This window comes from Pelecanus crispus, chromosome 1 (assembly GCF_030463565.1).
Source record: "Pelecanus crispus isolate bPelCri1 chromosome 1, bPelCri1.pri, whole genome shotgun sequence".
NCBI lineage: Eukaryota > Metazoa > Chordata > Aves > Pelecaniformes > Pelecanidae > Pelecanus > Pelecanus crispus.
Genome location: NC_134643.1, coordinates 119,908,815 through 119,936,677, shown reverse-complemented (window position 1 = coordinate 119,936,677; position 27,863 = coordinate 119,908,815). Strand labels below are relative to the sequence as shown.

The 27,863-nt window shown below is 42.4% G+C and overlaps 1 protein-coding gene across 1 annotated transcript in view; it reads left to right on the top strand.

The window, feature by feature from the left end:
• The first annotated feature begins 928 nt into the window (after positions 1–928).
• ADAMTS5 (ADAM metallopeptidase with thrombospondin type 1 motif 5) overlaps positions 929–27,863 on the top strand; it is a 41,662-nt gene continuing 14,727 nt past the window's right edge. Inside the window, exons 1-2 of the mRNA XM_075728053.1 lie at positions 929–1,903; positions 13,499–13,631. Coding sequence (XP_075584168.1) covers positions 929–1,903; positions 13,499–13,631 — 1,108 coding nt within the window. The remainder of the gene's footprint in view (positions 1,904–13,498; positions 13,632–27,863) is intronic.

The following is a 27,863-nucleotide window of genomic DNA, read 5'->3' as shown; positions in this document are numbered from 1 at the left end:
AGGAAGTGTGGGAGTGGTGGTTTTGAAGCTCTCCCTTTAAGAGGCAGCCTGCAGTGACGAATTGTTGAAATTGCCATTGCAGGATGGCATTCCGCTATAAATTCATTGTTCCACCTCCTCTCATCTTCACATTTCTCTCCCTTCTCCTCTTGTTCACATCGACAGACTGGGGATAACAACAACAACAACAGAAAAGACACGGGGAGGGGGCTTTTACAAAAATCCGGGACGTTTTCCGCTTCTTGGGGTTTTTTTCTTTTTTTTTCTTTTTTTTTACTTTTTAACCATCTCACCGGAGACGATCGAAGCGGTTTGTGGTGCCTGAATTTCTTCTCTCCCCTTCTCCTCCTTCTCTTCAAAACAAAAGGGGGCAAAAGAAGGAAAGGGAGCCCACCGGAGCCCGAGAAAGTGCCGAGTCGCAGCAGACCTGCCCCCTGCCCCTGCCGCTGCTGCTGCTGCTCCTGCTGCTGCTGCTGCTGCTGCTGGTGATGATCCGGTGACTACCGCAGAGAAGTGGAAGAGGAGTGGGAAGTGCTCAAACTTCTCTACTTGCCGGGTCCGAGCCTCCTCTCCTCCTTTTTCTCTCTCCCCCCCTCGCCTCCCCAGCAGCAGTGATTTGGGATTTTTTGCCTCTCTTTCTCCTTCCATGTGCTCCCGGCTCTTCCCTGCAGAGAAACACAAAGTTCACACGCGAGCGGCTTTTGTTGACGTTTTTTTCTCTCCCACCCACACTTGACTCGGGTTTGGGAGGGAAAACTTTCTTTTTAATTTTTTTTCCCCCGCTCCTTCCCCCTTCTCTCCTTCCCGTAACTACGTTGCTGCACCCGGCCGAGCGGCTCTCTCCACCCCCCCTCCCCAACTCTTGCTATTATTATCGCGACTATTAATTATCACCGCCCCCGCGGCCGCTCCTGACGGCGAGGCAAGCATGCTGCTGAAGCTGGCCTCCCTGCTGCTGGCCGCCGCGCTGCACCTCGCCCTGGCCCAGCCGCCGGCACCTGCCGCCGCCCCAGCGCCGCCGCCGCCGCCGCCCCCCGCCGCCTCCCCGCCGCCGCCGCCGCCCCGGCCCCGGCCCGGCCCTCCCCCCGGGCCGCCCCGCCGCCCCCCGCCGCCCCGGGGGGCCAGCGGCGTCGTGCGGCGCCTCGACCCGACCTACGCGGGGGGCGGCAAGGCGGGCTACGTCCTCTACGCCGGCGGCCAGCGCTTCCTCCTCGACCTGGAGCGGGACGAGGCGGTGGGGCCGCGGGCGCCGCGGGCCGGCGGGCCGCCGCGCTGCTACTACCGCGGCACGGTGGACGGCAGCCCCCGCTCCCTGGCCGTCTTCAACCTCTGCGGCGGCCTCGACGGCTTCTTCGCCGTCGGCCGCTCCCGCTACACCGTCAGGCCGGCGCGGCGCGGCGGGGAGGCGGCCGGCCCGCGGATCTACGGGGAGGGCCCGGCCCGCGCCCCGCACCTCTTCCGCAGGGACCGCTTCAGCTTCCAGACGGTGCCGGCCCGCACCAGCTGCGAGACCCGCGACCCGCCGGCGGCGGCGGCGGCGGAGGGGGACGGGCGGCGGCGGCGGCGGCGGCGGCGGCGTCGCTCCGTCTCCCGGGCCCGGCAGGTGGAGCTGCTGCTGGTGGCCGACGCCTCCATGGTCCGCAAGTACGGGAAGGGGCTGCAGCACTACCTGCTCACCTTGGCCTCCATCGCCTCCCGGCTCTACGCCCACGCCAGCCTGGAGAACCACGTCCGGCTGGCCGTGGTGAAGGTGGTGGCCCTGGGCGAGAAGGAGAGGGGGCTGGAGGTCAACAGGAACGCCGCCACCACCCTCAAGAACTTCTGCAAGTGGCAGCACCAGCACAACCGCCTCGACGACGACCACGACGAGCACTACGACGCTGCCATCCTCTTCACCCGCGAGGTAGGCATCACCCCGACCGGCGGCGACGTGGCGCCCCTCGAACGGTCCGCCGCGGGGTGGTTGGGCTGCGACGAGGCCGCCGCGCAGCCCTCCAGCCACGCTCCCCTCCTTTGCCCGGTGGCTGCCTCCCCGCTGGCGCCTTCCGCCTTTCCGCTGGGTTGCACCGCGTCTCAGGGGCCGGCACCCGCGCACACAGCTGCCGGGGGTGGAAGAGGGGTTGAAAGCCCAACAAACTGCGTATGCACTTGTGTGTGCCTCTTCCCCTGCCAGGTCGTCCCCGCTGCGGGTACACCGCTGTTCGTGCCAGCGCGGTGCTGGGACTCCTGCCAGGGTGGAGAGGTGGTCATCTGGCCGATCGGGGGACTCGGCTGAGACCGCCTAACTTATCTCTGCTTGAGAGATGACGTTGTTCCATCTTTCCCAGCGAGATGTTTCACACGCAGCCCCTCGCTCTCCCGGGAGGTGGTCCAGGGAAAGGGCTGTTAGCGCTCCCTAGCCTACATTAGTCCCCAAACAAACCTGCTATTGAAAATGGTGAAGAACACCTTAAAAGTACACGCGACTTCCTCGTTGAGTGCGTTGAGATGCTATTTCCAGCAAGAATAGCTCTGCCGCGCTGGAAGCCGGCAGCGCTTGTGGTTCAAGGGTAGGACGTAAATGCAAACCGCAGGTAAACAAGAGCTGCAGAAGTTGAGTGAGTTGGGCTGGTGGTTACGGGGATGCAGTCTCTGTCTCATTCCCCAAGTGAAAAATGGGTGTCCTGATCAACTGCGGGTCGGATCCGGACGGTCTTACCCCTGCAGAGCTGTGCCTTGCTCCCTGCCCGCTTGTTAATTAATTGCATTGCCAGAGGTCGTTAAGGGACATTGCTCTAGTAGACATGTGGCCAAGTTTATGCAATGAAGTTCTTCTGTAAGAATATCCCTTCAGCGGTTTGGGTTTGGTGTTTCCTTTTTTTCCCTTCCCCAAGTACGAAAAAAATAACTGCATGACTTTCCGTTTGTTTGAGTTCTCCTGCTTTTCTACATCATAGGAGTCTGCCAAAAAGGATGCTTTGGATGGTTTGTGGAAGGAGTTGCTCCAGAAGGGGGGAAAAAAGCGCCTGGCTTGCTTTTAGAGCTGTAAATAGTTGAAACATTAGGTTCTGTGTCAGTCAGGCATCACTTGTACAGCAGGAGCCTTTTTTTAGCCTTTGAAAGCCCATCGGTCTGATTTGCAAGCTTTCATTTTTTTATCATTATAATCTGAATGAAAGCAGGCTGCCTAGGCTGGGTCAGAACGCTCTTGCTTTTTTCTATAAACATCCTTTCTTATGGCTTATTAATTAAGCCTGGGCCAGAATCCATCACTTTTCACTAAAGATTGTTTTTCTTTGCCAGTATTCCCATTTATTTCCCTGGGATTTATTGCAATTCAGAAAGTCTTAGGGTGGCAGACTGTGAATCTTAACATCAATTATTAAGTTAATTTGGATTGAGATAGGATGTGAATATAAAGTGCACTTGCTTTACAGATGCTTATCTGTAATTCTTTGCACGGATGCCCTCCTGCCAGAGTAAGAGTGTGCTGCTAATCAGTAATCCACTTTCAAAGACTCCTGAGCAATGCATCTTCCATGCGTAGAGATACTTCTTTTGGATGTAAGTAGGACCTAAACTAAACAAAACGTCACAGTTCCTGTGGTCTCCTTCTCACTCTTAAGATGTAAATATTGCTTGCACTGTTACTGAGGGATGTAAATGCTTTGCAAGAAAAAAGCACAGGCTTCTGTTTTCTTGGCTTACGTTTCAGCACGTTTTAACTATGGGATTAGCTCCTCAGTGCAGCTCAGTATAACTTAATCTGCTTTAATGATTTGCTGTGTGCACACGCACATCGTTCAGCATTACATTTCAGGATTTAACTCAATAAGAACAAGACTGTAGTTTCTTGCTACATGTGTTCATGGTGTTCTTTGCAGGGAGTATGTGCAAGTCCACACGGTTTTTATATGCTTACACTTGAAATGTCAACATGAATCTATTTGCTCCACTTGGAATGTAAACACGAAAAGAGTTAAAGGATGAAAAAGCAGTAGAGAAGTTTCCCGGAGAAAACAGCCCCACTTTGAACTAGAGAGAGATTTTTTCCAGTTTAGCTTTTCAATGAGAGTGGCAGCAATTGGCAGGAGGATCCAACTTTTACAACTATGTTTTGAATGTATGAAGTACGTTGCTTAGCTACTAGACGCCAAGCCATGGCTGCATGTTTTGATGGGCTCTGAATACCGTCATGCTAATTTTTGAACATCCAGATGTCTTCTTCTAAATGGCTTGGTTTTTAGGCATGGGGTAAATGCGTGAGGTACATTTTCCGTCTTTGTTTACTAACCGAGGCCACCTTGAACTTTGCGTCTCTGCGTCAACAGAATAATATTTACAAATCGTTTGTCAGCCGAACGCATGTCCTCAGCTGTATGTAACTGTTTATGCGTAGTTAGAATCTAAATTATGCGTGCCTGTTGCCATACAAGTCTCTAATATAATAACGATCTTCGTTCTGGAGTGACATTTACTTGGATGTTATTTTTGACACCAGAAGAGGCTCTCTGAAAAGACAGTAGCTTTACTCGAGTTCCTTATGAAGGAAGAATCCCATCAGAATTCAGCACCATCGCTTCCTTCTGTTGTTGTTACTTGTTTAAAGATAAATTAATACCCATTCATAGACTAAGAGTGTGCTGGCAGCTCTCCCTTATTATAAAATTAGTACTGATGTTTCAAATTAGTATCATCATCATTCATACTAGGAAGTACTTCTGAAAAAAGATTTTTAGAAGGAGATTTACTGATTCCGGATTCCAACGTTCACTCACTTTTGGTCATAATCTGTATTTAATTTGATAAGGGCTCTAAAGCAATCATGCTGCAGGGCATAGTAAGTAGTAAATAAATACAAACATAGGTTCAGTTCACAGACAACTGGGTTTAAAACTATTTTAAGGCTCTATATTGCTTATCAGTGGTGGCAAGAACCATGTAACTACCCATTAGCTGCAGTGAATCTGTTTGCTCTCTAACTGCAGGGAAGACTACAGCAGCGTGTCTGGTCATTATTATCACCCATGTAGGAGATTGTAAAAACCCTCAATGGGCACAGACGTTATCACTAAATATTGCAGAAATGTAGTTGGGTTCCACCGTGATTATTTAAATTCCCAAAATCTAATAAGGAGAAGTATATTTTCCCAGTGGTCTCAATCTCTCATTTTGACCCATGATGGCCAGTATCAAGCCTGATAGAGGTCTGACTTGTCAGTACCAAAAGATGATCATTTTCTAATAAGTCCTGTGAGAGCTCCCATTAAGGTGGTTTGGCCTTAACAGCCTTAGAGAATACATGGGTCCCCTGCTGTTCAACCTGTTTGTGGTTGCGTCCTTGACAAGCAGCTGTAAATTTTTGGGTTGCATGCATCCTCAGAGCATCCTTCCTGGAATATGGTGATGCAAGGATTTGATCATCTGGTGGCCAGGTGAGTCCTCTGTCCCATGCGGCAGTGGAGAGGCAGCTGTGTGGTGGGAAGGAGGAAGAGCTTGTAGAGCCCTCTTCCCCTGGAGATTAGCTCGCTTTGTTCTCAATGGCAGTGAAGTCAACAGCAAATTTAGAATTTAGTTTTTTATTGTGAACAGTTCTCGGAAACTGGAAGCAGGTTATCTTCAGTCTTCAGAGTTTTATGGGTGCAACAAAATACTTGCCAGATTATTTGTCACAGTAGACAAACATACTAGACGTAACTTGCAAACTGCACTTGAACTCAGACTGTTCTTTTCCAAGGTCCAGCCTGCTCTGCAATTATGCTCTAGAATTCATCCAATCTATTTCATTAGTGACCCTTACTTAAATTTCAAGTGAAACTATTGAATGCATCTGGACAAAATCCAGTTCCCTTCCTTTCCTCCTCCCCCCCCCCCCCCCCCCCCCCCCCCAGTTCCGAATCATGTGAAAATTAAAATAGATATTTCTCACAGTAAATACAGGCAACAAGAGGAAGAAAAAATACTTTCCTAAGTGCTTGTTAGCATCATCTGTGATAGTACCATCATGCCTGGCTCTAACAAAAAGTTCGTGCTAGAGCCAAAGGCCACTGTCCTGCCTTTTTCTACACAGTAATTATATGGATATTGCGTGTGTGATTTAGTTTAACTGTCAATCTGACAGTGCTGTTGAAATTTAACAGCAAGCTTTGGATTATCTCAGCTCTGTAGATGATAATTTCCTTGCGTGGAGCACATGCTTTCTTTGGCTCTAGTTCTTTCTTCTTTTTTTCTTTTCTATATTATCATCTTCCCACAATTATTATCCCATGTTAGTAAAACAGGTCACTCTACCGATGGTCAATAGAATATATTTCACTAATGTTTATTATTATTATTACTCTGAAGAATTTATAATGTGATCTGTCTACCAGTTTTGTAGTGTTTTCACCAATTTTATTGCAAATCTAATAAATTTAGATAATGTCCTTGGGGAAAATAAAGTGGGACATAATTTGTGTGGGAGAAGTAGCGTGATTCACACTAATACAGAGATGGTGTGGAGTCTCCTCACAGAGGAGCTATGGGTTAGGTAAGTTAAATCACACATTTTTCCTTGTTCACCAGTCACCAGTTTCATAACTGAAACTTTGTTTGCCCTTCCCCTCCCTGTGCAGACTCCAAATGCTTTATATGCATTTTGTTGATATTTTTAAATAATCTGTGTTTTGCGTAATGCTGCTGCATTTTCTTTATGTGCTTTAGGAAAAAAAGTAGTTTTGTTAATATGTACATCCAGAGCATAAAAGCTTAATCCAGTTTAGTCTCTATTTCTAATACTTTGTTGCAGAGTGTCCTTGGATAACAAGTGCCAAGGGTCCTCATACCATAGAAGGGGAGAGTAAGAACATGTCTAAATATCCAGTCTGATGAGGAGGTAGTTTCTGAAGCCAGCAAGTGCAGCATGCATATGCTAAACTTATCCCAACAGGATATCACCCATATATTGGGTTTTCTTGAATTTCACCTTACCTAGAATTCAGAAAGACAGCTCTGTACATTTGAGATTGAAATGCCCAAAACTGAGGTCTGTATTTATCATCTTAACCTGAAAGGAAGACGACCTCAATTTTTAAATTAAACTACTGGAAGAAAATATGTGATTTTTGTTTTGGTAGGTATGGCAGGTATCACCACTCCTGTTTTCCTTGAAAGGTCTTTCCTCTCAAAATATGGCCCTGGGAGGACAAAGCAGTATCCCAGTGAGTCTAACAAGAGTCCTTCCTCGCTTCACAGCGATGGCCAGGCCCTCTCCCTGGTGCCCTAACCTGGACATCCCCAGGACCGAGACCCACCAGTGTCTCAGGAAGAGGACTTTTCACAGCTGGCTTCCTCCAAGGCAGCCTTCCACCATTTTGGCTTGCAAAGCCTCTCTTTTAAGTGTCATAGTGTTGGTTGAGGGGTAAAATAGACCATGCCCTAATTATTTTTTTCACCAGTTAGCCCTTATTTCCAGTATACCTTTTGCAGTCTGTTGACTTCAGTCTTGTGCTCCTTTTGACTTCCAGACATCATGCGCTCTCTGGGTGATACCCGTAATCCTTTCTGTTTGGGTGAACCTTACTTTCCTCCACATGTGCCATTCTGCCTTGCTATGACATTAATAAACTTCCACTCGGTTTGCAGAGGGGTGCGCAGGAGTGTGGATGCGTGGGTCCTGAATACCGCCTGACCCCACCCTCCCTTTACAGTGCTGCGGTGAGAACACTGCTGCAGGAAGTCGGGAAGTCGTATTTAATTCCTTCCCCTGCTTGAGGGATTTTAGGTCTGTATCGCCCACCTCCCAGGAGAGGTCCTTAACCGGTAGGTTGTAAGCTGTTCCAGGTGTTACGGAAACTTTCCGCCCCTCTGACCAAAGCTATGTCACTGTTTAGCAAGTAATTCAAGATTCATATGGTGAGAAGGAGAGAAATCGTGACCTGAAGCCACTGACTGGAGCGCACTGCCTAGAGCAAGGCGGTCTGGGTTCCCAAAGCACGGAGAGAAGACTGTTTCTGTAATTTACCGCAGGATTGTTCAGTGTAAAATACAGAAGCAGGCTGAGGAATAGGGGCCAAAAATTAGGTCCCTTCAGCAAGCGCCGTAAGCACTAACTGCAGCGTGGGCTAGGGAAGCCTTTGGCACATGGGCTGCAACAGGAGGAGCCACAGCTTCCTGCACGCACGGACACCTGGAGACCTTCACTGTAGACCATAGTCTGGTGTAGACCATAGGGCGCTCTCCTAAGAAACATGCTGCTAAGTATCCTCATCCCTGCAAGGAATCTGAAGCTGGATCACCTTCTTACTGGGCAGAGGCTTTAACTGATGAGCCATTGTAAAGAAACCAGGAAAGCAAGCTAACAAACACACAGAGATGTAAATAAAAGCTGTTAGCTGTGCTTTAAAAGAAGGTGATGTGCAGCTGTGCCTGATAGAAAGCCTAATCCTGTTGGTTTCTCGTACATCTGATCTGAGAACGTCTGTAGGCTTAGCTTCCCTCAGGGGCAAAGATGAAGAAACATTAAGCATCTCAACCCCAATCAAGCTGCAGTATAAGCTAAGTGCTAAGCTGCTCAGGACTATAGAACTGTGGCACTTTGGGGCCCATAAGGTCACAAACTGCAAGCCCTGTGAAGGGTAGATGACTCAAAGACTAGAGGACATGTGAGCCAGTTTTGTTCTTCTGCCTTTACGTTCCACCAAACTGTCCATGTTGGTGCTTAAATCCTGTTTTGGATCCGGTCCACGGGCTCTGGCCTAATACCAGGTTTCACTAAACAGTTTGTTCTTGTTTTTAAGCCTACTGCACAAATCAAAGAATTTCAGGTAAAATAAATTAACTGCTCCAGCAGGGTGCCACGGCAGTTATCTTCATTCACAACAATGCCACGTATACATGGCAAACAGCCAGCTGTTCTTGATGTACTTACGAATGCCAAGAAAACTTGGCCTTTAATAAGCTGTCTAATTAACTACTAGTCTTATGATGTACAGCTCAGTTTTCCTAAGTCGATCCTTTGCCAAAGTTTAAGTCTTAACATCTATTGCCTACTGTGTAGCAAATGCATTTTCTAGTCATTCTTCTGTTTTGAAACTACTGTAATGCAGATCAAGGGCCAGACTCTGCATTCCTTCTTTAGAAGTATCAAGAAACACTTATTCTTCGAAGCTTCTGCTGCTATTTGGAGGCAATTACATGAGTATACAGATCTGAGTAAGTGATTAACTTTTTAAATAGAAGCCATACACCAGAGCAAAATAATCATTGGAAACTGATTTTAAGTATCATGTAAGTCCCTGCTTTCTTAGTCCTTTAGCTGGAGTATGAAAAGTTGAGGAGACCCACACAGGTTTTTTTAGATTGCATCATTACATCATGGCCTGGTTTTAACAAAAAAAAATATTTTCAAGGGAAATAAAAACTTAAAATGTACTCCCAGAAACTTTACTTCATAAAAGTCTGAGACTGCTTTCCAGGACTGCCCAGGAAAACTAAAAATACGGCTGTTGATGCTGGTAACAAATAATCCATTGCCAGTACAGCTCCAGGAGGTTTAAGTCAAAAGAAATTTTGCCACAAAGATTTAAATCAGTGGAAGTGTAAACAGGCATGATTTTCAATAACGTCACTCAAAGGCATGCTGCTGGGAAGGACCATGTAGCTAGGGAACGGTGAGTTGACCTGATAGCAAACTTTTCAGAATATTTGTCTCAGAGATGCCACTTGTGTATACAGTATATACTACGTGATGCTATGAATAGAAATATATTAAAGTTCAAATCATGCAGAGGCAAGAGAAATAAAGAATAAATGAGGCTATGAGTAGAGAATAAAATGGAGCTGAGACTTAAGTAGTCTGCCTAAGTGATTATTGACAATGTCAGCATTAGCTTAAAAAAAGCATCCTCGTGCAGTCACTGAGGACTGAAGTCTGCAACGAAAACCAGAAGGCTCAGCACATGCCCTCTGTTCAAAGCATAGCCAACGCATGCCCTGCTCTGGCAGCAGATGGGCAACACGTAGACATCCCTCCCCAATAACAGCTTCATACAAAGAAGCTACGGCCAGAAAATATTTCCTGTCCTTGTTTCCAAGATCCTTTACAAGCCTCTTCCACCGCTGCCCAGCTGGGATTCAGTAGGCGGCTGGAGGGCTCCCCACGCCGCCTTGCTCAGACCGCTGGGGAGGCAGCGCGGATGTGGTCACGGAGCTGGCTGAAGGGAGTGGGGCCTTGCTGTGTCACTGTCCACCGCTTTCTGACCGCAATGCGGTCATTCTCCTCTCTTCTTTATGGGGATCGTTGGTCCCACACCATCTGAGGACAGCTGGGAAACAGCTGTCCGTGGGGCGTTGGAGAAGCTAGGTAATTTTACAGATAAGCAATTTCCAGAGTCACTTATTTTCTGCTGTGGGATTTCCTAGGAGCAACCTTTAAGTAATACAGCCCTTCAAGAAATTAATTTTATCTGACCAGAAGTTAAGGTATTTCATAAAGAATGGGTAAAGCCTGCTTTGTTTTGTCTAGACAATTATTATGCAAATGAGCACCGCCTTGAAAGTTACTATTGGGATGCTGAGATGTGTGGATATGTGTCATACTCTGGGAAATGATGGAAATGGAGGAACAGCAGTTTGATGAAGTGACTGGATTCCTGAGGAAAACCCAGGCATGCAGCGTGGTGCAATGTCAGTAACAGATAACATATGAAAAATAACACATTGCTATGTCCATTAGTGCTTACATATGTCCATAGCTATTTTTTTGATGTCTAATGAAGGTGGTGTAACACAATCCTGTGCATAGCTTTCGAAATTTTGAGGGCGGGATTACTAACCAGCCAAGAGTCAGAAGGGCTGCTTACAGTTAACATCCCTGTCATAATTTTCCATACTTCACACATCCCATCAGAAGTAACTGTAAGGGAGTTTATGAGATTGCCTGCTTAGAAAGATTGTATTCTTTTAATTATACTTGTGTCATCAAATCTGGAGAATCATTGTGAGGTCTGGTTGCCTCTGCTGGTATAGCTTCATGGCCATATCACTGGCATAGCTGCTTCTTGTATGCAAACAGAATTAAATCATGCATTGGCATAAGACATCTGTGTGTTGATATAATTGTGCCCACACTGGGAGCAGTACTGGTGTAAGTATCTATGTAATAATGACACCCAAATACAAGAAGAGACCAAATGACAGAGAACCTGTATGCGGAGACAAGGCCTGAATTAATGCATTTTATACTATTACTGGCACTGTCAACCTGAGAGTAATTGAGACCTCCTCCAGTAAGCTGCTTTCTGCCTGATTTGTGTGCTTTTTGGTACTTGTGTAAGAATTTCAGTTCAACTGCTTGTGTGGATTCAGTTCAGATTGCACTAGTATAAAGGTATCTTACTTCCTATACAGCTTACACTCATTTATTTAGACCGATTATATCACCATGAAAAGGTATTTTTATTGGTACTATGCACATGCATTTTTTCTGAGTTTTGTTACTGATGCTGCTGTAGGTAAACCACTTACAGTTGCATTTACACAGAGTTTATTCTATGTAAAATGTACCCTTAGACTGAAAGGGCCAGATTCAGAAGTGATACATAAAGGGCTAAATGGATACAAACCCAAGCAAAAGTAATAGGAGTTTAATGATTGTGTCTTCCTTGTGGAATATGCCTCAGATGTTTGACACTAGAATAACATGACCTCACTTACGGCCTCTTCCAACACTGGTCCAGTGATGCTGAACATGCTATGAAGTTTATTTGCCCAAATAAAACTGGAAAAAAATTGCATTTCTTTTAAAGTACTTGAAAATGGGTATCCTTATTCTGTACCTTCCCATAACCCATACAGAGCCAGAAGCTAAGTCTGGGGAGCTAATTGGAAGTCAGGGGTGGGAGCCAGTCAGATTAGAGAGAAAATTGCCTGCGTATTATCTGCATTGCTGCAGAATGAAAGTGTTTCTTAAACCATGAATTATATCCGTGAAAATCTGGGAATTGAAATACTTTTGAACTTTATTCCTTCTCTTCTTTTGAGTCTGTTTTGTTCATTGGTACTGTGGCATTTAAATCTTGACATTAAGTAGCACCAAGAGTACACTTACTGAAACGAGTTCCCAGACACCTGGAAGCCAGAACTGATCCCAAAATTCTTGCTCCACATATGTAATATTGCTATGTAATTTTAGCTTGAAAATTTCTTTATTTCATCTTGGGGAAAAAAAATACACTTTTTTTTTTTTTTTAAAGAGATGCTCTGTCACAGTATCTGTGAACTCAGTATGGGTTTTTTTTTACTTCAGTGGGATTTGAATCCTGTGCATTTTCAAGTTTACCTAAACTTTAAACTGTCATAATCAGTGAACATTGTTGACCTGAAGCCTCGTACAGGATATCTGTTATTCAGATGGATTAATTATGAAAGTCTTCATAAAAGAAAGTAATTCTAAAAGGAGATCTGAAGGGAAGAAGAGAGTCTTAAAAATTAAGGGAAAAAAGCTACTCTTTGATCATTTTGATAATAACATTTGATACTACTGTCATGCCTTCAAAATGACAATTTCATTCAACCACGATGAAATGTTGAACTGTTCCAAATAGCATGGTAGCTACTTTTCCTTCTCAACCAAAAAAGCATATATATGTACATTCAGACTACGATTCTTCCCTCTGCTTCCACAGAAGCACTGAAAAGTTACTGCTGATGATTAAAACACTATGTCTGGCCAAAAGTGCCTTCATCATTGTCATTATCATTGTCATTATCATTATCATTATCGTTATCATCATTGTTATCGTTATTCTTCTGGAACAGAAAGAAAAAACCTAATGCTACCTGCATGGGTTTTGGAGACACTCCATATCTACAAGTAGAAAACGTGATCAAGTTGTGCTAGTAAGACTAGGAATCAAGGGATTTTACACTCTGTCATGTCACTGACTCTTTAAGCAACCTCTGAGAATTGCTTAAATACTTGGTACATTGGGTAATACATTATTAATCATTGTACTACTTGACATGTGACATGAGGTTTAATATACAACAATCTTATTTCTTTAGGTGCAAGTATAAGACTTGCCTTTGGAAAAGAAAGGTGATCTCTGGTTCAAGGGCTGATCAAGAATCTGAAGCTTTCTCTCTGTGCCTTGGTTCCTCTTCTGTAAATAAAAAGAATATTCTATTTTTATTGTCAATGAAAAAATGCTTCTACGGCATTTATTTTGAGTACCTAACTCAATGCAAGGTTGAGCCTCTGTATGCATTGCAGAAATACAAATTTAACTAACAATAATTAATTACAGAACGTATCCAAATCCTGTTAAAGTCAATGAAAATACTTACACTGACTTTACCAGGGATGGGATTGGGTCATTGTGCTTTTAAACTGCATCGATGTCTTTAGATGGAAGCTTATATTGATGTTTTTATCCAGGTTCTGCTGTTTGCGGAGGGCTGGTGACTTTAACCTGTTGCTACCTATGGGTGTAAAAATTTATTTTAATGTGGGTTTGTTTTTTTTTTCCTTCCTGGGCAGGATTTATGTGGGCATCATTCATGTGATACTCTGGGAATGGCAGACGTTGGGACCATATGCTCTCCCGAGCGCAGCTGTGCAGTGATTGAAGATGACGGCCTCCATGCAGCTTTTACAGTGGCTCACGAAATTGGTATGCAGTGCCTTTTCTGTTCGCTTGCCAAATCAAACACTTGTAACAGCTGCATTAGTAACCAAAATACTTTGCAATTAATTCCAGATTTCCCCCGGTCCAGATACTCACTTGGGGATTAAGGCTGTATACATATGCACTTCAGGGTTAACTAATAAGGGATCAGAAGGCAAGTGAAGGCACACAGTAGGTGTTTCCTTTCTGACAGTGTCGTTTCTAAGCAGTAGTCAAAGTGAAAATTCAAAGGCTGCTGCTACTGTCCAAAGATGTCAATACGTGTCCCTCCTAAGAAAGTGTTTGGCCCATCTATTGTAATTCACGTGCATTTAGTGCATACACAGTGGAAAATAACTCACCTTCTTGAACTACTTGCATGCTCTACTGTTATGAAACTTTTTCTTGGGACAACGTATTACCTGCAGAGGAAGGCTTTTGTGGAAAAAGACAGAATTCTAATATTTTTCTAAGTGTACGGAAATTCCACCTTTGTGGTAAAATACGGTACTAGTGTAAATCCTGAAATAAGTGAAACAGTATTTAGGTGATAAAGGTTTAGTCAAAAAAACCTGTTTAACTTTGTTTCAGTTTCAACCTCAGTGGGCAGCAATTTAATGTAGGAGCCTTACACGTACCCTTCAGGAGGATTTAAAATAGAATTAGTGACAGAAGAAAGTTCATATTCTAGGATATTACATCTGTCACGATATATTCTTTCAGAGAGACTGCTCCCATCTTGATTATTTTTAATTTACTAACGTTTTGTGAGCTGTGTTCACTGGAAATACATTCAGTATGAGGGCTATTCGCTTTTGAACAGCAATTTAAATGTGGAGAACATTTTTTTTTTTAACATTCTTGGAAGGGAATAACAAGGAAAGGAGAACTTTCAGAGAGCGCCAATTTCTGAATTGCCTTGTACCTCATGCCAAACCGAAGTAAAGTTTGCTTTGGGAGTATCATTGCAGTAGTTCAATTTTCAAGTAGCTAGCAGGTAGAGCCCAAGAGTTGTGTGCCTTATATATACATCTGGCTCAGCAACCAGAGGTCACCAAGCAAGAAAAAGCAGCTGGCATGTCAGTGACCTGACCCTTCAATGATTAGTGAACCTAACCCTACTGCACTTACGGTGCTACAAAGAAATGAAATCGGTAGTGGCTGGAGGGATAATATGTTGCACGAAAACGTAAAATGTTGTGGCAGAGTGAGTCCCCAAAACAGAAATTTTATTTTAATAAACAAGAATATAATTATAAAAGAAAAAGCTCTCTGAAATCACTCAGAGCATTTGGAGAGAAGTGCAGCAATACATCAAATACAGCTTAACATCAGATGAGTTTACTGACATCAAACCTGGATGCTGTGAAGCTAATGACCCATCACAAACCTGGTCTGGAACTGGGACAAGTAGATAGATTGGCAAACTTAGCCTATCACTCAAAGGTGTCTGCTAGAGGAACTGCTTGTATCTTCTTGCATCCAGAAGTGATGCTTACTGCTGAAGGTTAGTGGGCATTGGCGCGGTTGGATGAGGGACCTTCTTGTGATGCCAGTGTTGATATATCTGGTGTGTGAAGAGGTGAGTAATGTGTCTTGACTACCATTTTATCAACAATAAATACATGATTAGATAGATTAAAAATGAAAGGACATAGACCAATAAAGATAGGGATGAGCAGTACATATACATGTTCTTACCTTGAATTCCACACAAAGAAAATATAAACAAAATTTAATTATTTTTAGTGATCTAGAAACACATTTTTGAAAAAGAGCCATTTTCATACCTAGACTTTTACAGGAATCCGTAAAAGCTATAATTTTCAACGTAAAAACGGCATGAATTGAAACGAATAAATAAGTACCCTAATGGACAAAAAAACCCTAGCTTGAGGTTGTTTAAAATAACATCCTTTTTTTTTTTTCTCCTCACCATAAGATTTTAAGAAAGGAGGGGTGTCAAGTCACAGAATGATCTTTGTGTGTGTGGCCTGAAGCGGCAGAAGTTGAGAAGAAAACACAGCTAAAATTGCTTGGGTACTTACATTAAATTAAAGGTCAAAAAAGGATGAAAAATAAAAGTGTGGCGTGGATACCCTTTAGTTAAGCACTTTGAGGAAAACCTTGCTTTATTTTATTTGGAGACCAGATTTCTTCCTCCAATTCAGAAGTCTTAAAGTTCCCCCTGTCCTGTGGGTAGGGTGTAGCTTTAATTTTACAGCGTCTTAGTTATTTGGTGGAATTCCCCTGGCAACATAGGAGATGCCCTGCAAGACAGAGGGGATGCTAAGGGCTCTAAGCCTAAGATGCTCCCTTCTGTCAGTAGGAAGAGCAAGGTGAGCTGCTAAGTGAACCAGTGTCACCGTCTGTAGTTTTTTAAATAACCCTGCTGCACGTGCATGTGTAGCAGATGCAGCATCATTAACGTGGACTTGATCTGGAGAATGGCTGTGTGTCCTCACTTTTTGTTCCAAGGGGATCTGAATGCTCTTGTTTCCTCTCTGAAGGATCCAACAGCATTTTTGAGGATCAGATTCTTTCTCTGGAAGGCAACCAAAGTCAATGGAACTGCAGCTCAACCAAACAGGATGATGCACAGCCCAGGGGCTCAGGTTAGATACGTGCATAGGAAAACAAAAAGCAGCCTGCTACAGAATAAAGCCTGCCACTTCTGTTGCCAAGGTTTCTACTACGTTATGTGTTAGATGTTTATTTTATTTCTTTCAGATAAAATGGATGGATTTTGACAAGTGGTTTTTGAGGGGGAGAATATGAATGAGCAGCAGTAACAGGCAAACTCTCCAAAGAGCTGTAAACAAAAGCACAGAAAGAAATAGATGCAAGCAAATTCTTGGTACAACTGATTAGCTGACAATAAGAGGTGGAGATCTATATATAAAGATTGATGAGGTAGGACCTGAATTGTCCTACTTGTATGTAGGAGAATCATGAATAATTTGTCTCCAATGTCAAATGCAGAAAACGAGGATAATGCAACAAAAACCAGGAGGAAATCTTGTAACTTTGAATGTGATAATCCAGTTTCTCCTCAGAATAAAGGGAAGCAGTGCTAATAGTATAAATGTAATTTTTAAATCGTAGCCTGTCAAGACATCCAGCCACTAATGGTAAATCCAGATATGGTTATTTTCTAGCAGGGGCCATGCTGCTATCAGTTTGGACAGCAGTAGCTTTGCTGTCACAAAAATAGTCTTCTGGATTCTTGCCTGAAATCATCAGTTCAGCCTCCATGTTGTGGTATATGGATGTCTTTTTTGACTTTAAGCAACTCCTTCGGCTGTGCCTCCATAGCTTTGCAGGGATATCTGAACTAGCTTAGGCACAGTATGTAGACATCCTCCACGTCTTTGTTATCATCAGCCTATCGTCTGTAAAAAAAAAGATGTTTCCTTATTTCATGCACTTCCCTGCTTCGGAGAGACATCTGGAGAAAAGCATTAAAGAACCTATGATTGCTCATAATCTCAACATTTATGTAATGTGTTTCATAGGTCAGCGCTACCATATTGCTTCTCCATATATCCCTTATTAAAATACCCAGCAGGAAAACAAAAGTAACTAGATCCTCACTCTAATACCCTGGACTTTTAGGTTGGAGATTTCTTGCTTTTACAGTGTTGAATTATAAGTCAACCAGCGCGTCCTGTGAAGATAAGCATGATCCAACATCACCAACAGACACAGTCTATCAATTTGAAGTTACATTTAACATCTCTTGCAGTGGGATATATCCAATACATGACAATTCCTTGTTTAGTAGCCTGGTGTTGCATTTTGTGATGCAATCACAGTCAGAAGTTTCTGCTGACTTTGGCTCCTCCTATGCTGAAGTCCCGCATGCTTCTGTACAGACAGCCCACCATCTGAAAGGGTTTGTCATCTACAAAAATGCGAAGAGTTCAAGAGAAAGTAAGTGGAGCTACTGCTCATTTTATCAATAGGTAATTTCCTAAAATCACAAAGGACGTCTCAAGGAAAGCCAAGGATTAAACTTGTCTCTTGAGTTTTGACCTAGTCCTTAAATACAAAAGCATCCTTCCTGCAGTCTTTAAGCAGGCAAAGCTCCAGTTTAGTCCAGTGAGAGTTACATGGCTCTAATAACTTAAATTATATGTATCTTAATTCTTTCCATCAATCTTGAAGAACCTTTCTGTTTTCTTTTTCCTTTTTTTTTTTTAAGATAAGGTACAGAGAAAGCACGGCCTTGTTGTTCAGTGGTAACGTTCATTTGACCTTTTGCAAAGTTCCTATTTCTCTGTTATGCAACCATGCTGGCATGCTATTACTCCTTCTATCCTCCTGAGTAATATGGTTTACTGATGTTCTTTCCAAGTATTTTATTTTTAGAATATAGCTTTAATATTGCTACATGGAACTAATTAAACCTCAGTTCATTAGTTTTCTTTTATCTTTTACATGTGACTTTAGAGAAGGGAAGGCCAAAGGGGGGCATAAAAGCAGTCTTCAAATATATTAAAAAAATCGTTGCGAAAATTTACGTAATAAATCATTCTCCATGTCCACCTGGGACAGCACAAGGGGTAATGGCCTTAAATTGCAGCAAGGGAGATTTACTTTAAGGATTAGCCAAAATCATCGAACCAGAAGGACAGTTAAGGTCAGGAATGAATTGCTTGGGGAGGCTGTGAAATCTCCGTTACTGGAGGTTCACAAGAGCCGGCTGGCTAGAACAGCTGTGGCTTAGAGAATGCTGATCCTACCCTAGGGCAGAGGGGTGCACAAGATGGCTTTTCAAGGTCTCCTCTCAGCCTCATTTTCTATGGTTATGTGAAGTTATCACAACTTCCTCCACAGCTATGCTGTGTAACACCTAAAATCAAGGAACTGTACAGAAACTAAAACTGGAAAATAACATGTTTAATACCAAATGTTTTTCAGTGTGCCATCATTCTGTGGCATCTGCCACCACTGAGGACAAAACTATCACAAGTGCTGTCAGCAAAGAGTAGTGTTTTATTAGAGAGCATAATTTTACGTAAAGAAGCCATTTTAGAAGTGAGGTGTCATTCCTGGGGTCCCTACTCAGGTGGTTCACTGCAATACATCAAAATACCACTTTGCTGAATTCTGAGTGGACTGAAAGCATTTATGCAGAGCCTGAGCCTGTATTTTAGTTGTAGGCTTCTGTAGAAAGAGGGCCATGTCTACCATGTCTAACCTACGGGACCTTTATAGCAAACTGATTCTGACCCTGCTTCAGAAAAAAAAGAAACCAAGAACAATATGTATGATATTTAAATGGTGGTCTTGCTTTTGATGTCCATAGAAGAGTCAAAAAATACTCTCATTCCGTATTTTACCACATGTGCTCATTTTGTATACACTCAAAAGTAACTAAATACAGTCATCTTTTCTTTTCCACTGCTGAACATGTAGCCCTTTGATTTCAAGGCTGCCACAATAAAACAGATAAAGACAAGCTTCAGACTTGACAAGTACAAATCTTTTGTAGCCTTTCATTTCAAGGGGGGTACATTGCCAAGAGCACAGAATCTCAGAGGCACATGAAAAAATGGTGAAGGTTGACTTTGGTATTAAGTTTCCTTCATGACAGACAAAGTTTAGGCAAATATCCAGGTAATCATAATTAGGCAGATTTGCTTTCTTAAAACAACAAAAAAGAGAGAGAGACTACACTCATCCAAGTCTTCTCTGATGACATGCATCAGGAAAATTGCTTGATTCCTTCTCTTTGAACCTTTTCCAAAGTTCTATCTAAATTTCTGCTTGCAAAAGCTCTTGAATTAAGCCCTCATGAACATATCCCCTTTGGTTAAGAGAAAATATGGGCAGTCAAAGCTAAGCCTTCACAAGAGGTGAAGACTGGGGCAGAAAATTTAGCTGATGCTTCAAAAAATAAGCATCAGCTGTACAAAAGGTTGCTGGTTAAAATTTTGGGTAAAAATTCTTGGCTTGCCTAACAATATTTCAATTAACTTACAATGTTATATGTAATATATAATTGTTCCACCTGCAGCACACATGGTGCTTAAAAAAAAACTTTTTTAATGAAGCTGAAACAGCTGGTATGGAAAAGTGGAGAGATGGAAGGAGGAAATTCATATGATGTAGAAAAATTGAATCCTCAGGTTCTGAATATGCTCAAGCTTTTCTTTATCTACCACATACTTTTACGTCTGAGTAGACTGGGGATCTTTGCCTTCTTAAAGTCTGTGAAGTGGTTCTGACAGAGCAGTGAGGAGATGGAGGGCCAGGTTCTCAACCAGAGACTTCAGGAAGTGACTCAGACACAGCACTAACATTGCCCGAGTTTTCAGAGGTTTTCTGGAGTTGTGCAGATTTTTGCGTACATGTAACCTCATGAAGAATTAGATTAAACAGAGCGCTCTGCTTTGAAAAGCTGCTACGGATCCTGAAACATCATAACTTAAAGCCAAACATATAGAGTGAAATATCAGTATCTTTGCAACTATAAGGGAATTGAGAATGAAACTGTGTTTTGCCTAATGTTTCAGAACAATCATTATCAAAAATTATTTTAGGGACATGGTTTAGCGGTGGCTTTGGCAATGTTAGGTTGGACTCCATGATCTTAAGGGTCTTTTCCAACCTAAATGATTCTATGGTCCTATGATTGTAGAAGAAGTCCACTTCAGCTCTGTGTGCCTGAACCCCCAGTTTTCCGGATTGCAGGGGAAGGTAGGGATTACTTTCCTCATTGGCAGGTAAATACAACCTGTATGATCATGTAGGTTTTGTGCAGAAAGTACTTCCAGTACAGAGAGGAAGGCAGATTTACCCAATAAACAGGCAGCAGGCAACACAATTTTTACATTCTTGCACTATCTACTCTCCCAGAGTTCATTCATTTACCGTGAGCTACCATGAATTATATTATTTGCGAGTTACTCTGAGTTGAACAGATGTGAAATGGGTGTCACCATCTCCCACTTTTTCATTCAAGTTAATATTTATCTTCTACATGCCCCGTTAATTAGCAGAGCAGATGTAGCATGGACCTCCAAGACCACATCTTTTTAATGATTATTTGAGTCTATGTGGACATAGTGGTTTCTGATTGCCTAGTCCGCATGGCCTGGATGGAATCTTGCCTGCAAATTGTCTGTCTGACGGGGGTGATGTATCTGTGATCTCCCACAGAAGTCTGTTATAACAAGCCATTTCAGCAGAAGTTTGTTTTGTGTAAAGTCTGCAGGACTGGTGTATGAATGTCTGATTGTGGCTTTTTTTATGTCTGCTCCTGAAAAGAAGCTGCACTTCAGACTATTGTTTCAGTCAGTCTGAAGAACTCTTTTAAGCCAGAAATACTAAAAACTGCCTCTGGGCTGGAGATTTAAAAGAGAGAGTGATTTTTTTTTTTCTTTTTTATTTCGTAAGTGATGGATAGCAGTCAAAGACAAGAAAAATTGGAAGGAAAGTTCAAGTATGAAGAAAGAGGAATAGCCAGTTTTATATTCTATGCATGTTTTTGTAAGCCTGTGTAATTCAAAACACTTCTGTTTCATAAAAAAACTTTATTAATTGCTTAGTTCCATCATTTTTTATGCAAAATTCCCATGACGTCAAGAGGATTTCTGAGTGATATCAGTATGCAGTTCTTAACGAGGAGTCAAATACTTACACAAGTTAGAAAAACAGTACAAGAAATGGTTTTATTTTAAAAGATTTATACCGCATGCAATCTTTGTTTAGCAAAGGAGAGAGCGAGAGACTAGTGCAGAAGTTACGGGCTGGTGATTAGACCAAGGAATGTTGAGCCGGGAGCTTCCTGAATCCTGATCCCATGAGAGCCAGTGACTCACTGGGTAACCTTGGGCAAATCACTTGACCTTCTTTTGTACCCCAGTCATCCTCACTGAAAATTAGGTGAAAGGCATGACCTCACTGAAAACCACATGCTTGATTGGAGCTGAGCTTTTCTAAGAACACAAATTACAACGCCTGCAGCATTTTTTTAGCGTGCTGTGTCACTTTGCATGTGTCCCGTGGTCAAATTCAGTGCAAGAGCTTACTTTGACATGCTGTTTGGTTCGAGCACTAGAGATCTGTGTATGTCCATAAACAAGGTTTTTGGGTTTTTTCCCAGAAGAGCCACCACGATTTATGTTTCAGCAAAAGCTGGGGTTTAGTTGCTGTACATTGGGGACGCTTTTTGTTTTCTTTATTCCTATGCTTGAGATACCAGTGGAAAATAAATGAGATTAGAGTAATTTTTCCATGCTGTTCTCTCAGAGAACCTCTACAGATAGTCTGGCAACATATTTTAAGAAAATTCAGAAATACCCAAACTTCTGTTTTGCTTCCCAGCGCTCCTGGGAAGAAAATAGCTGCAGTGCAGTGTGCTTTGCCACACATCTGACATAGCTCTGATGTGCTCCTGATTCACCTGCAGAGATCTTTGTGTCCTGATACTTAAGGAAGAGATAAGTTTTAGCTGACTTGTCATAATTGCTTTGGAGTATTCCCACCTTATATTAGGAATATACACCCCATTCCTACAGGGTGTAGGAATTCTTTTTGAATGCACTGGAGGAATTATTTCCTGTTGGGCTGTAACAGGTGTTGGCCTTCAGTAGTTGCTGGGGTAGGGAGGCTTGTGCAGTGCAAGGTCCGCTGGCAGGAGTGCAGACAGTGCAGGTGAACTGTGATCCAGGGTTGGATGACTGCTGTTGACTCCTTCATTTCTTGCTTCAGGATCTAAACAGACTGAGCTGTGTCAAGAGCCCCTTGCAGATGACGCTCCAAAATACAGTAGGGTTCAAAGTCTGCAGGTTGCTTTCATGCTGCTTTCAACACTTTACTGATGTAGTCACACCTTCTCTCACCTCGAGGGGAGAAGGCAGGCTGTGTAGAAAGGCTGTCAGTCCATTTAGCTGGTTGGTCTTTTTGCCATTTGGGAAGGAACCAATTTACAAGAAGCTAGCTCCTCTGCACTTGCACGAGGGTAAACCCTGCCTCCTCGCCATCTGTTTCTTTTACCATTTTGTGCATTCCTACAGCATAGCTTAACTAAACACCATCCTGCTGGTAAAATTATATTATGTCATTTTCACTCGGTGGGAACTGTCAGCACCAGTAAGATGCTTCATTAAGTAGAAAACATCAGATGATCTACTAACCAATTCTCAATCAGTCATCATTTTACACAGCTGCTGGGAGCCTTTTTTTTTTCTTTTTTCAATAGCCTGGTTTGACGTTCATAGTAGTACAAAATATTGTGGTGCTAAAATGGGCATAGTTTTTAAAAGCCTTCATTATAAGATTTTTGTTCGTTAAGTCTTCACTTTTGCCCAAAGCTTTTGCTGGAATTATGCTTACATAATCTTACAGGATCACTTGAAGGATCACCTGTCACTTTTTCACATCGGTTCTTAGGAAAGGAAGCGCCTTACCAGTAAATGCCAGAAACCACCCTAATGTCCTGAGCAATATGTGGTAATACCAGCATGTTCATGCATGCAGGGGGAGGCTACTCTTCAAATAGGACGGGAAGTGTCCCTTCTTTAGTTCTTGGATGCAAAAGGATGAAGGGCGCAGGTGTAGAAGCATTTTGTTGTTCCCACTTCTGTGCTAAAAAGAGCATACATTAGCTAGACAGTATTTAGAGATTACAGATCACTGTGATATTTTGAATTTTGATTCATTTTAATGAAGGGCAAAAACAGTTTTAAGAGTCATTAGAAGTTTGTCACATATTTTAATCTGTTTTCAGCGTGGTCAGAATGCCTTCAAAGCCAAAGCTAGGATGGAGAGAGATTTAGGTTGTGATAAGTATTAGGAATTTTAGTTCCGTAAAATTTGTTGAAAGTCATATTCACAGTGTCTGTAAGCATATATATGAAGTTAACTGGCAAGTCAGTATGGACAGATAGAATCCATATATTTAATGCCATGAACAGATATTACCCTCACTAATGTCACTGGTGGTTAATTTAGAAGCTCAAATACTGACAATCAGAATTATATATTTTGGAAATTATTTGCTACTTACTACTTCTTGTCATGATTTTTTAAAATTATTTTTGAAAAATCTAAAAATAACGAGAGATTCACAAATACTTTGGGAATACTTCCCACAAGTTCTTCTCCTTGAAAAGCTGAAGTCTGCCAAGTGACTTAGTTCTCGTCATGCATTACAACAATGGCCTGATTTAATATAACAAAGTAGATACTGTTAATGAGGTATGTCCTTTGTTTACCCCATTTATCACTGTAAAGTTTAGAAGTTATGCTGCATTCTATTTAGAGGTGAAGCCAGTAGCTTGACACTACCCAGAAGATGACCCTGTTTCAGTTTCCTGTGCTTTTGCCAAAGTATTTGGGATGAAATGTTCTGTGCTGAATAGTCGCCTGAGAGGCATTTCATTTTATTTATTTACTCTGAACTTCTCCACAGAGACTGTCCAGCCATTTCTAAGAGGGAGACTAATTTGCAATCATTTTATGGAAAAATTTGCAGTCCTGCTACAAGTGAAGAGCTTGAGATTTGGCGGCAAGCTTTCTCATATCTGAGGGATATTCTTTTTTTGTATATATGGAGGAGGAAAAAAGAAGGGGAGAAGGACAGCTTCAACCCACAGCTCAGTGGTTACATTCTCCGCAGAGTCAGTGTGTCTCGGAGTAGAGAGGGAAGGAAAGTATACCATCGTTAGGCAGGAAAGCCAGGAGCAAGCTAAAGCACAGTATACTCCCTGGCCTGTTCCAGGAGCATTCACATTGCTCAGCTGTAGGATTTCCATAGTTTAATGTGGTGTGACCGCATTGCTCTGACAGTAAGTTGTCTAAGCTGAGGTTGCTTACAAATTGCACTGCAGGAGGAGCCGGGGCTGAAAAACACACGTAGGAAAGACAAAGAGGTTTTTCCGAAGCCAGGACTGATGAAGTTGGTGCAAGGATCAACTTACACAAAAACTGTGTTAAAAGAATGTCATAGGTAGCAGAGAAACTCAGAGATGCCCAAGTTGCACATTCAGAAGCATTAGAGTTAACAGCGCCTCTGCATATCTGCACTGTATTAAGTCATTTATTATGTGCTCATGTGGGATGTCTGTCACTTGAGATGAACAAAGTTATGAAAGGTGAAGTACAGTTATGCAAGAAAGGGATTCGTATAGAGAGCAAAGTTGTCTCTTAAATGGGTGGAGTGTTGCAGAGTGGTATCAGAGGGTGTTAAGGTTAAGAAACCAGAATTCTGCCCTACAAGACTGAATCCTTCACATCACAGAGTTCTAGGTCATTTGGGATGGTGCTGTAAAATCTTGAGCACTCTGACAAATTCAGTTCTCAAATTGCTAGTTTGCACCCAACTATTATTCATATCCTACACTGAACATGCATTGTGTGCTGTGTGATATTATTTGACTGAACTTTTTGAGCAATCCTCCAGCTTTTGTTATTTACCCGGAGCTATTTAGTACCTTAGAAATGAAACTCCTTTTCCACTAACAGAACCTCATTACCTTATTTCACACGCATGCTGCAGTGAAGTAGTTTCTTGCAGTGTTAAAACTGTGAGCAGTCTTGGGACATTAAATACAAAAGCATTGTTTCCGCAACCTTTGAGCATACAAATTGTCTCAGAGAAGGTTGCTACAGTGAGACTTAGGTCAACCAGCATGGTGTTTTCATGCTTACTGGGCTAATTTTTTGCAAATATTTCTGTATAATTGATTGGTAATATATGCATATTCAAGTGCACAGATTCAAGTAAAGTACAAGAAACTGGCTGAAACTCCTGAACAGTTCTGCAAAGCAGCGTGTGTGTGGTCGTGGTTTAAATGGGGAGCTGCGCTGCATGTTGAGGGTACAACAAAAGCTAGAGGATGGGGCTAAAGCCCTCTCTAGTAAATGTTTGCTTAAGTTAGCAGAACACTGGTGAAATACGCTACACAGCAAATGGTTCTAGTTATATTACTACTAGGCATGTGTTCATGTTCATTAACCTGTCAGCTCTGCTCATAGTTTTCAGACATGAGGTGTGACCTGGTGCCATTCAGTGCATTAGCACGAATACAAACATAGTGATAACATTGTATAGAATGGCAGCCAAAAATAACATTATCTTTGTGTTTCCTGAAGATGCTTGTTGCCAGTGTCTAGGACTTTGGCAAAGTCAGAGGTAGTCCTCATTGGCACAGTAGCTGCTCATTCATTAAACGCTTAGCCTGTGACACTTCCACAGAATTTGCTCTATAGGTTAGAAGGGATGCACTGATTATTTGGTTACTCTGTCAGAGAAATGTATCTGCTTGAAATCATAATCTTACTAGTGAGTTATTTTGCTCAACATCAGCATTTGGCTTAAATAAAACAAAGATATTGTCATCTCTTCAGTGCAGGTATTTATATTGTACAATATCAGATTGAAATTTGACATGTACCTACTGATACTCAGGTCGCAGCGCAGAATAAAAATAGCATTATCTGGCCCATATATAATAAGCATTGCCAAAGGAAAGTGGGTTTACCTATCAGAAAAAAATAAGCCCAAATCTTGCATATGAAATACACCAGGAATTAGACATGCTTTCAGTATGAAAGTTTGATTCTTTTTTTTTTTCGCAGCAATGTACTTGTGATGCAGCATTGCAATAGCAATTAGCAACAGTAATACCAGGGAAAGGAGTATTAACTCTCATCAGTGTTAACCCAGGTTCCTTGAATAAATTCTTACTAGCATTTATAATACTACAGGTCTTTCTATTCAAATAGTAGCTGTATTTAAATGATGTTGGTAAATGTGTGCACATCAGGGGAAGAGAGGAAAAAAGAGAAATGCCCTCTTCATTCTCCTTCCCACCTCCCCCCAGTGCAAATTCAGTAGCTGCAGAAGACAGACTGGCTGTTCTCAGTCATCACTGGTACAACTAGAAGTGACAGATCAAGGTCCTCTTGTCGCTTTTTCTGTAGCTCCATCCTTAGGTCAGGGACGAAGCATACAGCTTGGCAGTGAGTGCTGCCTCCATCTCTTTCCTTTTGACTTCTGCCCCAAAGTAGATGAAAACAACATAACAGCAAGTTTATATAAGGCAAACAGGTAGAATTTGCTGATTTTCTTCTTTGCCAGCCTGTACTGTAGGTATTATTGTTATTACTATTGACATGCCTATTGCTATGGATGTCAGAATATGATATCATAGAATCATCATAGAATCATAGAATGCTTTGGGTTGGAAGGGACCTTTAGAGGTCATCTAGCCCACCCCCCCTGCAGTGAGCAGGGACAGCTTTAACCAGATCAGGGTGCTCAGAGCCCCGTCCAACCTGACCTGGAATGTTGCCAGGGATGGGGCCTCCACTTCCTCTCTGGGCAACCTGTTCCAGTGCTTCACCACCCTCACTGTAAAAAATTTCTTCCTTATGTTTAGTCTAAATCTACCCTCCTTTAGTTTAAAACCATTACTCCTTGTACTGTCACAACAGGCCTTGCTAAAAATATTGCCCCCATCCTTCCTATAGGCCCCCTTTAAGTACTGAAAGGTTGCAATAAGGTCTCCTCGCAGCCTTCTCTTCTCCAGGCTGAACAACCCCAACTCTTTCAGCCTGTCCTCGTAGGTCTAGCCCTGCATGTCTGATTAATCATCTCCTGGCCTAGGTTGAAGACTATGAGTGCTAAGTTCAGGCTTGAGCTCCCTACAGCTTTGGTTCCCATTCAGTCTTCTACCTCTTGGATAGTAAGTTGGCTGTGAAGTAATCCAGTGTGGGCATGGAAATTAAAGTTAAACCTGATTTTTACAGAGGGAACAAAGTCTGTTGCCTGCAATCTATTATTGTTGCACAGACTAGAGAAAATGGGGATCACTGATATACAGAAAAGGTTGCTGTCACACTTATAAGAACTCATCTAGCACTGGACTGAACTCCTCTGGACACAAAGGATTTTTGCAAGTTCCATCATGTGCTGCTTTGTATGCACATTATTTTGTGTTTTGGAGTATAAATATCCAATGCCATATACATTTAAAAATAAAAACCAGCAAAACTAAAATCCTAGCCAAAACAATACTAAAAAGCACCCTCCCACAAAACAAGACTCTCTACGTGGAAAAGACTATTTGAAAACATTATTCAGATTGTTTGATGTGTTGTAGATAGTACTCACACTTCAGCGAGGAGTGCACTTTAAGAATTTGCATACAGTTTGTTTAGTTGCTCCATATATACTAGCAGTTTTGTCCATTTAGAAAGATATTGTAACACCTTTCTAGACAG